This window comes from Nanorana parkeri, unplaced genomic scaffold (genome assembly GCF_000935625.1).
Source record: "Nanorana parkeri isolate BGI_ZX_2015 unplaced genomic scaffold, ASM93562v1 scaffold602, whole genome shotgun sequence".
Taxonomy (NCBI): Eukaryota; Metazoa; Chordata; class Amphibia; order Anura; family Dicroglossidae; genus Nanorana; species Nanorana parkeri.
The window spans coordinates 218459-234696 of NW_017306870.1; the positions used below are offsets into that span (position 1 = coordinate 218459).

The 16238-nt window shown below is 41.0% G+C and overlaps 1 protein-coding gene across 1 annotated transcript in view; it reads left to right on the top strand.

Annotated features, from left to right (window-relative positions):
- CUNH15orf41 (chromosome unknown C15orf41 homolog) overlaps positions 1-16238 on the top strand; it is a 307340-nt gene that overhangs the window by 58166 nt on the left and 232936 nt on the right. The window contains exon 3 of the mRNA XM_018562822.1: positions 15710-15755. Within this exon, the coding sequence (XP_018418324.1) occupies positions 15710-15755 (46 nt within the window). The remainder of the gene's footprint in view (positions 1-15709; positions 15756-16238) is intronic.

Sequence of the window (16238 nt, forward strand, 5' to 3'; positions counted from 1 at the left end):
GGAGGTGAGCGAACAGATACCGGCGTTCGCTCGCCTCTCGATCCTGTCACCGCTCTCTGCCGTGACAGGGGAGGAGCTGGATTCCCCGCTCCGATCCGCCAGCGCTATGTGATAGCAATTAAAGTAAACTTTAAAAAAACAGTTTTTAAAATTAATTTAAAATAAATGTAAAAATAATAATAAAAAAATGTAAAGTCCCCCCGCCCCGGCGAGCACGCGCATCGTCCCGTAAACAGGTGTCGTATGAAAATGACAATCGCGCTACACATGTTGGGTATCGCCGCACATGCGGGAGTGAGAGCAATAATTCTAAGCCCAATATTTACGTGTATCTCTAAATTGATGACCTGTGGGGGAGTCAACTATGGACTTTTTGGGGAACTGAATTTTGTTGCAGTTTCACGAACGCACACAATTTTTAACCCAGACATGTTGGGTATCCATTTACTTGTTGTAATCTCATCTTTTATATTTTATAAAAAAATGGGTATTTAATTTTGTTTTTGGCATTTATGGGCAATTTTCACTAAATTCTGGGGTTTGATAATATGTTGTGCTAATATCGTGCAACATAAAAATTTGCAACTTCCATCATTTTATTCTACAGGATCTTGGCTTTCAGGAAATATACTAGGGGTTTGATGTAAATTTCAGGCCTAAAATGTGGATTATAACATGGGTAAAAAAAAAAAGGCCTCTGTCACTAAGGGGTTAAAAAGCACATGAATGTACTGCATCAAGGACTATTTTTGGACACTTGTTGATATTTATGCTGGGAGAGAAAATTACTTGGAAGTTGCATTGCAATTACTGTACATGCTTTTTTTCACAAATGTATATGCACAAATCCTTGTATATTTGCACAATTGGGAATAGTCTTTTTTTTATTATTAAAGATAGATAGTATATACAGTATATTTGCCTCGCATTGTGCAAGGGTGCTAGGTGTAAGCCTGGACTCAGAGCTTTCCTTTTTGACCCGCATCCCATCTCTATTCGTATTGGAACGCCTTAACCTCCATACCAAAAATATGCCCCCCTCTTAACTAGTGACACTTCCAAGATACTCATTCACTCCTTTGCTATTTCTCCCCTTGACTTCTGCAACTCCATCCTTGTTGGCCTACTAATGCACAGACTACCCCACGCTTTTAGTCTATCGTGAGTGCTGCCGCCAGACCCATCCACCTTACCAACCATTCGGTGTCTGTCACCCATCTCTGCCAGTCCCTCCCCTGGCTTCCGTTCACCCAACAAATAAAATTTAGAATACTAACAGCAATATAAAAAGCCATTCACAACCCTGCCCCCAGCTACATCACCAACCTATTCTCAAAATATCACTCAAACCGTCCTCTTTGCTCCTTCCAAGATCTCTTGCTCTTCCCATGCTAGCCTACTGGACTTCTGCAAAGCCTCACTTATGCTCTGGAACCCCCTACCCCAACCTGTCCAGCTATCTTCTACTCTGTCTGCAATTAGGCAACCCCCAAAAACTCATGTCTTCAGGGAAGCCTATCCAGCCACTACCTAAAAAGTGAACATTTACTTTCTCCATGAACTTATCCCCTCGCAGCTATTACCTTTTGTATTACTTGACCCTCCCTTTCAGATTGTAAGCTCTCATGAGCAGGACCCTCCTAACCCTCTTGAATTGTTTTGTAACTATACTGTCTCCCTGTATCTTGTAAACTGCTATATAAATCATGTATTATAATAAAAATAATGTAAGTTAATTGATTAAATCCCTCTCATGTATCAGGGAAACCACAACAATCGGTATCGGCTGCCAATATAAAAATGTTTACCATGTGTATTCTGCCAAAGAGCGAGAGAGGAAGATTCCCTCATACCGCCAATTCATGTTTAATTTTGTCAAAAAGGGGGGGATAATTTAACGTGTATAACGATGAGGTGGTTCTACCTACACGAAGGCCCAAGTACTCTATCGACCCTTTAGCCAAATTAAATATGCTGGAGGAGCTTAGTGATTTGGATGCTGGAGAGGTTAAGGTGAGGACATTTGATTTTGAAGCATTAATGGTCAGGCCTGAAAATGTCTATCGAGCAAAAGTGGCTCGAATGAAGGGTAGATCCCGTATGGGATTGTTTGAAAATAATACCATATCATCTGCGAACAGCATGATTTTTATTTGGCTGTTTATGAATGGGACACCGCAAATGTCTGGCGTTCCTTGAAAAAATAGTGATAACGGTTCCAATGCTAGATTGAATAACAGCGGTGACAGTGGACACCCCTCCCTGGTACCTCGTAGCAACAGAAAGCGGTTTGAAATATGACCTGGAGTACAAATTGTAGCCGAAGGAGAGTCATACATCGCTGCCAAAAAGGACTTGAATCGGCCCGATAGCCCCATCTCCTCCATTACTCTGTATAGCCAGGGGAATTGGATGCTATCAAAAGCTTTTTCCGCATCTATGGATATAAGCGCTAGAGAAGAGGTCGGGTGGATCTTGGCATATTCCAAGACAGACAGTAATTTGCGAATGTTTGATACCGCTGAACGGCCCTTAATAAATCCTACCTGGGCCGGGGATATTAGATGCGGCAAGAGCCTAGCCAACCTATCAGCTATAATTTTCGATAGCATCTTGGTGTCTGCATATATCTCCTCCACAGTAATGTCCTCATTCAACTGGGCTAGATCTTCACTGTTTACCTTAGGCAGGGAGATTAATCTTAAAAAGTGCTCCCCCTGTTCCATGTCCACAGGAGCTGCCGAGTACAAATTACTGTAGAATTGTTCGAAAATTTGATTAATCTGCTTGGAATCGGATGTATAGGCCCCCTTCTCTGTTCGCATGGACGAGATGTGCGAGTTAGTAGTACGTTGTCTGACTAAGTTCGCCATCATTTTGCCTGATTTATTACCAAATTTATGGAAGGCTAGTTTGGAGTGATTATGGTAATATAGGTGTTGCTGATTACTACACCATTCAAAGTCCAGCTTTGCCTTCATCCATGTCGCTCTATGGTCTGCCGAATCTTTTAAAGAATATTCAAGTTGGGCGTGGCGTAATGTTGTACTTTCTCTAAGGAACTGGGCCCTAGCTTTTCTCTTTTTAGCAGCGACGTATGACTTGATTCTCCCTCTCAAGACCGCTTTGGCCATTTCCCAGAAAAGATTCGGTGTATCCATATGATCACTGTTAAATGAATCATATTCCTGCCAAGCCTGTGTCAGCATTGCCTTAAAAGAAGTGTCTGCATATAAATGCGAGGGAAAACGCCAGACATATGAGTTGCCAGTCGGGAGGGAAGGCTGAATCTGGATCAAGATCGGAGCATGATCCGCAATGACAATGGGAGTTAGAGCGGTGTCTGTAATCAATGCGTCCACACTTGCCGTTGCCAGGAAGTAGTCCAACCTGGCAAAGGAATTGTGGACAGATGAGAAGTGTGTGTACTCCTGTTCTAGGGGATGACGCACCCCCCATACATCTATGAGGTCAGCGGTGGTGACCATATCATGGAGAGGTGTGGGGGAAGAAGTACCTGAGCCAGCGTCGTGCCGTGTTTTAACAGACCTATCTTCCTGAAGAACCATGAAAGAATTGAAATCGCCCCCTAGGATCTTATGTGGGTTGTCATCCTGTATCAACGAGGTGGTCTCCTGGAAATAAGTGACAGTAGGGGAATTTAGAGAATAAACATTATAGAGTGAATATAGTTTATCGTTCACCCTGATCTTAACGAGCAGTCTGCGACCCTCTTGATCAGCCTCTACATGTACCACCTTGTAATTAAAGGATTTGTTAAATAATATCGCTACTCCTGCCCTCCTGCCCACTGCTGGTGAGCTTATGACCTCGCCCACCCATAATTTGCGCATCCTGTCAATATCCTTCAGGGGCAGGTGCGTTTCCTGTAATAACACTATGTCTGATTTCATTTTTTTTTAGGTGGCGGAGAACCATCATACGTTTCGCCGGGGAGCGTAAACCATTTATATTCCAGGAGACCACTCTCATGTTATAATGTAGACTAGGTAGAAGAAAACACTAGACAATAAAATCTTATATGGAGGAAAAATTGCTGCTGGATTGACAGTCGCTACTATAGGCAGCATATCTCTCTGATCAGAACCCACTATTAGTATGAGCCTCAGTACAAATATTGCATTAAAGTATAGCCTTGGAGACCAGCTGTATGACATAGCACGGACACGCAGGCGATACCCAGGTTAGCAATCAAGAAGGTGCCATCTGCATTGTGTTGGACGGACCCCGGGAGTAAGTGATCAGGTAAATGAGCCCCCTATGCAGTCTTTGGATAGGTGGGAAAAAGGTTTGTTCCTGTTAGCGTGGGTCTCTGAAAAATGGGGTCCCAGAATTGTTCGTGACCTCCATCTGTTTCTTGTTATTGTGACCAGTGGGTCCGATAAGTCCCTGGGGGTATAGGATATATGAAGCGTGAGGAGTTCCCCATTCAGCCTTTCGGGTAAATCCGCTCACGGCCTCCCCATAAACAAAGGAAAGTTCAACATACCTGACGGTAAACCCGATATGAGGGTGATATCACCCGAGTCTAAGGCGAATCTGTGGGTGTCATTGGCAAACGCACTGAAGCTTTTCTAGCTGGGGTGATCGGGCGCTGAGGAAGGGGAGACCGGCCGGTCGCCCTAGGCTACTCCAAGGATAGCATCTGCTCCACACATTTGAGCGCTTCCTCCGGGTCTGGATATGCACAAGAGGATCCATCTTCCGCTTGGAAACGAAGTATTGCTGGGTAGGCTAGGGTGAATCTAATTTTCTTCTGGTACAGGAGTGAACAAACTTTACCAAACGCCTTGCGTTTCTTAGTGACCTCCATCGAGTAGTCCGCGACGATTAGAAGTCGGTGGCCATCCAGATAGAGCTCTCTTTTGGCGCGAAAAGCCTGCAAGATCGCCATGCGGTCTGTATAGTCCAGAAACCGGGCTATGACCGGTCGCGGGCCTTTCCTGTCGGGATTGGGAGGGCCTACTCGGTGAGCACGTTCCACCTTGCACCCTAGGCCTAGGCCCAAAAGATCCGGAATGTTGATGGCGCAAATACTCGGCAGCGATGATGGGCGGTAAGTTTCGGGGAGGCCCACGATCCGCACGTTATTGCGACGTGAGCGGTTCTCGAGGTCCTCAACCCGATCTAATAAAAATTGTACCTCTTTGGTGTTCCCCCGTACCTGGGAGGCCGAAGCGTCCGCTCCTTCCTCCAGGGTCACTATGCGTGCTTCCGCCTTCGAGATTCTCTGGGCCTGGTTCAGAAGGTCTTGACGTAGGGACTGTATGCCCCTGGAGACTGCTTTATTCACCGCATCTTGGATAGTTGGCCGTTGCAGTCTGGCTACTTCAGCGGCGATCAGGCTATGGTCAGACATTGCGGGCAGCTCGTAGTCCGATGAGGCACTGAAATCGCGTGATTCGGGAGTCGCGACCATCTTGGTCTGGCTCTGCGGCCTCCTACTTCGTACCGGGGTACCCTTGCCACGTGGGCCAGTGTGCCGCTTCGCCAAGAACTTATCCATGCTTCTATGGATCGGACAAGTGTTTGCCGTGTATATGGGCTGGAGTAGGCTGCTGAAGTTAGGTTTTATATGTAGTTTTGCCCTGGCCATGCGGGAGCTCTGCACTCTGCGTCCGCTACATCAGGCGCCGGAACCGGAAGTCCCAATATAAAAATTAATAAATGTATCACCTTCCATAGCCCAGTATCACCGCTCCTTCACAGCAGCCCATCTTACTCCAGCATCAGCAATTACTAAGTCCATTTTTGGGTGAAACATGTCAGAGTGAAGGGTATCCTCGGCAGGACAATGTGTACCTGTGCAATTTAATACTGTACATATTTCAGAGACGCTTGCGATGTATGACCAGACTTCTTTCTGTGAGCAGCTAACAAATGTATTCTTGTTCTACTTTTTATATAGTATATGGGTTAAAATGCTCCTGTGGTTTACTTTACGTAGGAAGATAAAAAAAAAGAAAAACACTCGGGACTAGAATAGGTGAACACAGGAGAAATATAGAAGACACCTGCGAAGATCACAGTGTGCCAAGACATATTAAACATTATCAACATTATCACCTCGAGATTTAAATGAGGCGCTAAAAGTAAACGCCATCATGTAATTTTCTGTCAGTATCGAGTTAAACATTATCATTAGCTTTATTACAACTGCTGTCAGTCGGCACCTTTTTTTAAAAATCCCTTTTAGGTATTTCTTCCTTAGGTTATGCAAAATACCAAATTCAAATACCCTTTCATGGTTCATTATTTTAGAAGTAATTTTTTTTATACTTTATTTTATCTTGTTTTTTTTATATGTATTTGATATATATATATACAGTGGGGCAAAAAAGTATTTAGTCAGCCACCAATTGTGCAAGTTCTCCCACTTAAAAAGATGAGAGAGGCCTGTAATTGGCATCAGTTTTTGTTTAAAATTATGTATATACATTTATGTACAAACTTACATGCCAAAAAGGTTTTTAAAGTTGCTGTTAAATTTAAGTGGAACCTCCAATCACAAATCAGAATCAGTTTTATGAATGCCCCTTAAGGTGGCCAAACACCTTACAACCATTGCACGTCTTTCGTTGGACAGGCAGATCGTACTTGCGATCATCGCGAGTCCTCCCCGCTGAGGGGAGGGCTTACAGATGATTGCAAAGGTGAGCGGGCAGTGTGCACTTGCGCACCGAGGGCCGTGAGCCTTTCGTCTTGCGATCGCGCTAAAAACCCGCCGAAAATCGTGCAATTTTCTACGGGTTTTCTAGCGTGCCCGTTCTACGAAAATCGTATGACCGTACAGTAAATGCAGTCGCACGCTGCCCATCAACCTTACAATTATTGTAGGATCGCGGGACCACCCGCGATTATCGTACGATAATAGTCAGGTGTATGGACACCTTTAGACTAGAAGCACACAGCCATAATAAATAACTTGTATACCCAGGTTTTTTTTCTGGGCAAAAAATTCCTGGGTAATGATCAGTAAAATGCTAGCTTATAACACTTATGAGGTTTTTTTTTTTTAGTTTCTATTCATTAATGACTGACGCACTTTTTAAAAAATGTTCTGTGTGATTCTTCCACGGCAGTAATATGCTTTCTTACTAAGTGCACCCACACTTATTAGCTATTGTTTTTTTTTTTAGAAGACAGAGAGTGCTATATATTTATATCACATATGAGTGCCTAACGCCTCACTTAGGACTAATAAAATATTTTAAAAACCGTAAACCCCCCCATACACACTTTGTCCCCAGTTTTTTTTTTTTTTTGGAAAAATAGTACAGCTAAAAAAATGCATTAAAATAAATTAATTTATTTGTCCTTTATTTGGAAACACCTCACATTTTTCTGTACTTCTCAGCCTAAAACTAAAAGCTAACATTTTTTTTTCTCTGAAAGCTAATAGTGGTCACCATGCAGGCAAAGGCAAAGTGACAGCGACATACTTTGAACATTGCCGTCACGAGGGTAGTTAAATGAAAAAAAATATTTTATTCTGCAGCAGGACAACGACCCCAAACATGCAGCCAATGTCATTAAGAACAATCTTCAGTGTAAAGAAAAACAAGGAGTCCTGGGAGTGATGGTTTGGCCCTCACAAAGCCCTGATCTCAACATCATGGAGTCTGTCTGGGATTAGATGAAGAGACAGAAGGATTTGGGGCAGCCTACATCCACAGAAGATCTGTGGTTAGTTCTCCCAAGATGTTTGGAACAACATACCTGCTGAGTTCTTTCAAAAACTGTGTGCAAGTGTACCTAGAGAATTGATGCTGTTTTGAAGGCAAAGGGTTGTCACACCAAATATTGATTTGATTTGGATTTCTCTTCTGTTCATTTACTTTCCATTTTGGTAATTGATAAAAATAAACTAACACTTTTAGCTCTGAAAGCATTCTTACTTTACGACATTTTTTCACACCTGCCTGAAATATATAAATACATTTTTTTTTACACTATTTGTTCACATTTGTTACACTTTTGTTTTATGTTTTTACATTTATCAAGCAGCCATTGTGAATGGATCTTACTATGACAGCTAGATGATTTAAATTAATTAATTTTTGCTTATTAGGAACTGCCAATAATAACCTTAGTGACACTGACACTTACATGCTGATCCTGAAGCATTTCAAGATCAGATGTCACTAAAGGCTTGTGATCGTTCCCACACTTTTTCTTGCTTCTTTATATGCTATGATCCTGCAAATAACACACTTCCTGTCCGTGGGTGGCACACTCGGTCCTCTACTGTATCTTTGGAAGAAGCCAGGCTGAACTTAAAATATATCTGTCTTTGATCATCTCCATTACATGGGCATAATGGGATTATTAGTTTACACAAGAAAGATAACATTGTCTTTTGCCTCCAGTTTAACTCACAAGAAGTGACAAGGACGCTGCAATTCTGCAAATCATCAGTTTATTTTGTAATTGATGAAAATGTTCCTGTCCTATAAAATGAAAATGAATGCAGCCACCACACCTAAGGACTGGTAAATTGCATTAGATTATATTTCTGTTTTTGAGTTAGTGACATTAAAGTCACAATCCCCCCTCCCCCATGCTACTTTAAGGACTTACCGTATTTTGCGATCTATAAGACGCTCCGGACGATAGGACGCATGGCTTCTGTGACAGAAATTCTATGACAGAAATTCTGTCACGGAAGCTGCAGTTAGTGACTGCTGAGACAGGTGGCGCTGTCTCAGTAATCACACAGAGCAGACGAAGAACGTCGTTCTTCGTCTGCTCAATGGGCTCTATGGTGAGCTCCTATGGGGGATCGTGACGGGTCACAGTCCCGCAGAGGAACGGGGGACCCAGAAAACCTCGTCGGGGGGCGGACACTATCGCCGATGCCGCCGCCGCTCGATTTAATACAAGGGATCTACTTAGATTGCTTGTATTAAACGAACAGCAGCTCCCACTGTACATTCAGCTCTGCTTGTCAGGAGCAGGGCTGAATGTACAAAAAGAAACTACTCGCCCGGCGCCCGAAACTGCATGTCCCGGGTGTCGGGCGATAGGTATTCGCTCCATAAGACGCAGGCACATTTTTCTCCTCCTTTTGGGGGAAAAAAAGTGCGTCTTATGGAGCGAAAAATACGGTACCTTAAATGATGCCTGTTGATCCGATCACCATCTTCCTTCCACTTGTTTTCAGGCGTCTCTCCAGCGCTGGTGCCGGTTTCTGAGCCAGCGCTGACTGCTGTGTCTTTTGTGCCCCACCGTGTCTGTCTGCGTGCATGCTTCCTAGCAGTAGATAAATGCAAAAAAATAGAGTTTAATTCTACTTTAAGCTGTACTTTTAGAGTAAAAAATAAAAAGTTACCCAAGCTTTGAATATTACTGCCTTTTTAATGGTATTCCTAATTTCCAATTGTGCATTACATTGTAACATAACAGAGTTCCTTAGATGTTTACCTTTTTCTTATCTGCTTTTTTAATATTGTTATGCACAATTACATGCTGGGAGAAAAAAATTATTTGTCACCAGGTCAGATAGGTGAGCGCAGAAACTATCACACTTCAGTTGACCTTTAGCTCAGACTCTTCATACTAATAATTATAAAAAAGACTCAATATTCAAATTGTTGCATAATCCCAGTTTTGACTGTGTCTTTACAAGTTAGCCATAGACGTTAGTTGCACTGATCTAGCCAGAAAACATTACTTTTAAAGGATCATTCTATTGACATCACCAAATGGTGAAAATAGAGCAGGAATGAGAGAACAGCTAGCTGATGAGGTGGCCTTCTCTTGGGGGAACAATAGAGTCAGCACAATTAATAACTACATACACTATAAACATCATTTATCTGTTTTTCACAAATTAAAATATTGAACAACTGCAGATGTTTTTGAACATTATGGTGTTTAGGTGGTCAGCACCCTTGCCTTGTAGCTCTTTTAGGGCCTGTGTTTGATTGCCACCTGGGGCTTTAACTTGTTTGCAGTTTTTTAGTCTCCTTATACTCAACACGGATTCCTGTTAATGTTCTGGCTGTCTTTCACAATCCAAAAACATTCAGGTACATTCATGTTACCAAAATTGGCCCTGTTGCGTTTGTGTGTTGTAGAACAGATCAGTATATTTTGGGGGCCAGGGACTGACAGGAAGGGCGTGTGCATTTTGTACAGCTCTGTTGAAAAATGTTGGCTCTATAATTAAATAATATGTTTGCCCTTTTCAGGAGTTCAAATTACTTAAAGTGTGTGTAAATCCAAAACTTTTTTTATTTTTATTTTACATATACTAGGGAAGGATTTCAACCCCTATCAGATTATATTTTTCTACCCATATTTCGCTGGGAAGACTTCCCTTAACTGTCCCAGAGATACAACAGTAACAGTAGATCTAAAGCAAGGGGGTTATTAATTTATTTTAGCCAGTTATCACCAGAATAGATTTACTCATTGGAAGATTTCTACTGAACTCCTGTTCTATAACATCGTAAAGATTTTGGAATTACCGTCACATTCTCTACCAGAGACAATGGTCACCGGGACCAAAAGATCAAGTTAATCTTCCCAGCAAAGAAAAGACACATCCTATTATTATTATACAGGATTTATATAGCGCCAACAGTTTGCACAGTGCTTTACAATATAAAGAAGACATTACATTTACATTACAAGTCAAGACAAGATGATAAGGAGGGCCCTATCTAAAACCAAAAAGGTTTCTTCCTTTATGTACGTTTCTTTCAACTTCCACTCAAAGGTCAATTGAATTGTCTTATGCCTTGATGTAAAAATAGTGTTTACAATTGATAAAAAAAACACTACACAGTGGCGGGTTCTTGACGGCATACACTTTTTTTTTCAGTTTACATAATCCACTTTGCCAAATTGTGCTTTCAGTCCAGAATAGTTGTCCCTTTTAGCTAACCCTTCCTTCTTATGACTCCCATATGAGATGATATTTATTCTGTTTGGCTCAGTAGTGATCATTAATCATGCTGAAATAGACTGTAGCACTATTCATTAAATCGCCTTCATTTTCTGTAGGACGTGTCATATCTTTGCCACTAAAACGTTGATCTACATTGGCCTGTTACATTAACATATGCACTGGCACCTCTCAGTTAATATTTTTAGTACAGTTGGGTAACAAAAGGGGATATCCTGTTCAGCTGGTTTCACTTGCAAGTCTCCCACTGGCCAACCACCATACATATTTATCTCAATACATTTCCACGCTCTGCTGCTCCTTTTGATGCCTGTCCCACACCAAGCTTGACGGAGCACTTATGCCCCCAAGAAGACAGTTCTGCACTCCTACGCACATTTGACACATGGTTATGCTAAATACTAAAACAGCATGAGGCACATGTCATTAGCAGTAATTAACTTAATGAAAGCCACCTGGCTTTAAAAAAATAATTAATTGGTTGTAAATAATAAACTTAGATATAATTTATATGTTCCCCTATTTGATTTAGCATACAGCCCCAACAGGAATCTATTTAAAATACTCTAATGAACTAGTACAGTTATAAAATCATAATGCCCTCCGAACACAGGTTTGGCATGGTTGTGTTTGAGGATTCACTTGGCAGGAGGTTGTTGGCATTATTTTTTATTGTGTTTTAGTGCCGTGTTAAATTGTGCTATATGTTTATAGTGGCGCATGTGAGTATTTGTTCTGCTTTCAGCAATTGCACGGCATATTCTAACCATGGTGTAAATATAGCAAAACTGAAACATTTTTCTTTGTAAAAACAAACCTTTTAAGGTATTCCTATGCTACCCATGCTCTGTTTTATATGCATGCTTTAGGTGTGTTGAAAAAAAGTCCTGCTTGCTGCACCCTTGATGTGATTTTTAGAAAAAAATGTGCTATATAGAGTTCAGTGGCCACACATGTAAAAAGCACAATGGGGGGAATTTATCAAAACTGGAGCAGACGGAATCTAGAGCAGTTGCACATGGCAACCAATCAGCATCTCTCTTCAGTTTGCTCAGGTAAGATTTGAAAATGAGAGAGACACGCTGATTGATCGCAGTCCAAATTTTTTCCAATTTTGTCTGCTCCAGTTTTGGTAAATTCCCCCCAGTGTGTTTACAACACACCATTTTCGCGATCCACTTAAGGCAAAGATGTGAACAGAGCATTACTGCCAGCTGAATGCAAAGGGATTTTAACTTTTGTGTGGCCATTTAGTATGTTTTATCTGCAAAAAATATCAGCTTGCTGTTAAGGATTCTGCAAGTATGCTGTGCAGCTATTTAACAGAATGTTGTAGAAGGGTGGCTGCAAACATGGGAACAGGTATATTTTCTTTTACATACTGTATGCAAGTTATACTTCTTGTCCAGTGGTGATACACTGAGTGTGCCTTACTGTTCCTTCTAAGCAAATATGCCTCTCAGGTCACGAGCTGCTAAAAAGGAGTCAGACAGTGAAACAAATTGAGCTTCTGGACAGAAGATCTACAAATCTGCATATTCAATTTAATAGTTGAAATATGGCACAGCATTGCCAAAATTATACAGAATGTGCTCTAAGGTAATAATTTTATAATAACTCAAAATTTGTTTCACTGATTTCCTTCAATTTGGTTGTGTTTAGTGATATCGGCAGCTCCTCATTTAAAAACAATATATTTTGAAATTGAACTTGCATTGGCCAAGTAACAAAATAATGCTGAAATGCAAGCATCACAAGGTACAAATTACCTATGGTAATAATTAAATGTACCCCAGCCTCCACTTGACCATGGAGCCTCTAGCCTGTAAAAAAGGGGTTCAACTTCTCTATCTTGACTTCATCACATCAGTGCCGCTCCTTGCATTGCTGGGCACAGTTTGCAAAGCCAGATACTCTGCTCCAGGTCTGTACTTCTCTTCATTGCGGGTGCCGAAATGATTGCAAGTCTGTCCTCACCAGCCAGGTGATCCCATAGAAAATAAATTAATACCACACTCCAAAAGAACTCTGTGTAAATTTTATTTAGGATAGACATCACATCCACCAGCCTGAGCTCCTCCCTTAAATTCATTTCACCCATGTTAGAGGAAGGAGCTCAGGCAGGTGGATTGTGGTTTGAATTTTGTTTCTGGTTGGTGGGGATGGACTTGTTTTGATAGTTACTTGGTCTTTATGGTGTTACATATATATAGATATGTTCTGACAAACTTGGGGCCTTCTGGAAATAGTTTTTTTTTCCCACTTCAAAATTATGGGCTGTTTTGCAAAGGTCAATAACATAAAAACATACAACTTGTAATATTATAAAATGTGGAAAAAAATCTAAAGGGATGAAAACATATTCCATCACTGTACGGGTTTATGGAAATTGCCACAGTTGTTCAATGATGCTGGCATCTATATATATTTGTGTGTGTTAAAATGTAAACATTTTCACATTTAACATGTCATAGCTTTGCACGTCTTAATCAAGTAAATAAAGGCCTTTATAACCTCCAGGAAAATCCAATGGGGCTGGGTAGGTAAAGACACTGTGGGGAGAGTTTATCAATCTTGTTGCACTGTGTGCAACTTTTAAACTGTTGTATCCCAAATTTCTAGTGCATATAGAGACAGATTTATTATCCTAGTTTATGTTTCATTCGTAAATACCTTCATAAAGAGAATTGTCTCTGAATTGTCCCAGGCTCTAAACTGTCGCAAACTTGCAGGGAACTTCCTGGATGACAAAATAATTATCTTTGCAATACTTTAAGAAGTACTCAGGAGGACTTCTAGAATGTACGTCAGTTTGGAAGGTGTTTAATGTTGCAAATGCTGGGTGCAATTACTGCGCAGTTGAGAAATTATGCGAAATGTAGCAAAACATATGCAGTGAGTCACAAACATGAATATGTCACAAGATCACTTAAAAAAAGATGCTTAACAGAGATAAAATGTTGCGGTTAGTTAGCTTCATATTTTGTTATATTTTGATTATAAATTCTCCTCCGTGTGTAAATGTGCATGGCCATCTTAACATATTTAGTTTATGAATTTAATCTGTAGCAAGGAGCAATTGTATGCAGTTTAGGAATAACGGTAAAGTGGCAAATAATGTAAGTTGTATACTAATTGATTGCTGTGGGTTACAGCACATCATTGCTCTTTGTTAGTGTTTAGCAAATAAATCTCATAAACGATCCCACGAAATCTCTACTCTCTGTAAGAAGTAATTCATAGTAGTCTATAGCAAAACTCTGTAATTATTGATATTTTTTTTTCATTTATTTTTCTAGATATATAATAATCTTTGTACTGCTGTGTATCATACAATCTGTTTGACCACACAGAAGATCCCAAAGGGTGTTTAATTGCTGTCTGGCAAAATGAGAAAGTGAGCCTTTGATGTGGTCTGAGTAATGTTGAATACCCTTTTATTTTGTCAGACGTGTTGGTAAGGAATGAAACTTGCCTTACAAGATAATTAATCTAAGAATGTGCTTCTGTAGTGTTTTGTTTGCAAATGGTATTGCCTGTAGAAAAAAAAGAAGTATCATTTCAGTTAATGCAGAGAAAATCAGAATATGTTAATATGGCATACTGCAAAACAGATTTATTGTAATTGTAATTTGGGTCAGTTATATACATCAGAAGTAATTCATTTTTGTTTAATAATGGGGTGAGGGGTAGAGATCCACAGAGAACAATTGAACAGAAACAGTAACAATCATATTTATCGATCTGCATGAGAACTTGGAGATAGTAACATAGTTAGTCAGATTGAAAAAATACACATGTCGATCGAGTTCAACCTATAGAGATATAAACAAAACAAAAAAAGGTACGAACTGTCCCATGTCTCGGAGATAACCTGTGAACTGCCGGCTGGAGTTAAATTGTCCTTGAATGGCTTTGTTGATGTTCTGTTTTACTGCGTAAAGAGTTAACCATGCATCATGCTGAGAAGTGAAAGAGAGAAATGAGATACAGGCGGAGAGGAAATCCCTGTTGGAAGAGCTGTTTTCTATGTAGCTTCATTGCCAGGTGCTTGACACTGAGTTGAGTAGTGGATGGATGAAGCTTTGGAAATGACCGACTCTAAGGAAAAGGAGCCTCCTGCAGAGAAAGTTTCTATTTTCAAAGACCATCAGTTTCAGTGGGAATGTTGGAGTCCCATATGTTGCTACTGACATTGAGTTAAGTCCCCTCTATCCCCCTCCCAGAATTTTTTTCATCCTATCCTTTAATAAGACACAGCTACCAAAGAGGTTTCCCTGACTGCTCACAAAATGAATTTCAATATGTTGCCAATGAGCTAAGCGGCATGTTCCCAACTGCTAATGGATCTGAATTTCCATCCATTATTAATAGGAAATGTACTCTGTTTTCCTTTCAGTCCCCCTCCCTCCTGCTTCTTGTGTTTTACCAGCAGGACATGCCACTAATACAGCTCTGTGGGCCAGGAAAGTGAAAGGAGATCCTGGCAACACATGAGGCTGCTATATCTGCTGCATATTCCTCACCAACACTCTCTCTTCCTACTTCATCTCTTGTAAACTTTCCTGCTTCTTCTCTGCTTTTCCTTCATCCCTGCATGCCTGTTTCTTGACTTAGCCTTTGTCTGAGGTGTCTGTCTGGAACAACTTTTGCGTACTTGTTTTCATGTTTTCTTAGATTACAGGGCAGCGGGGCCTACCTTTGAAGTTGACTAGCCTTTTGTCTCCCCCCATGCACTCCAGTAATTAACTTTGTCCATCTTTTATTTTGTTCCAGTCAATCGCAGTCCACTCTGCTGAGCATCTTCTCCCAGGAGTACCAGGTTAGAAGTTTCCTTCTTTGTGAAGCTTGACAGGTGCTTAATTGAATGATGAATGTCCCTTTATTTCTTTGTAATTGAACTGCCAGCCCGGTGATTGGTTTGGAAGATGTAAACCCCTCCACCTCCCTCCCCTCCGCTCTACCCCCCTCCCCTTATCAAGCGTTGCCTGATCCTGAGTGGATGCCTGCCAAGCTTTACCCATCCATCTGTCTAATAACATCTATCCCTTGCTTATTTGGTGGACCCGTAATAAATTATGCTAAACCATTATTATTCTGACAATAATAATTTCCGTGCGTTGCATGGTTCCGTGTGCTAAATGTTTGCTGACTTGTACTGTCAGGGCTACTTTCCCTCGCTGACAGAGATTATGATAAACGACCCTCTCTTGGAGTGGCAGAAGGCAAGAGAGGCAGAAAATGGAGTCATTTATCATCCAGTGACGGGTGTCAGTCATATGGCAGCTCTCCAAGGAACCGTCAC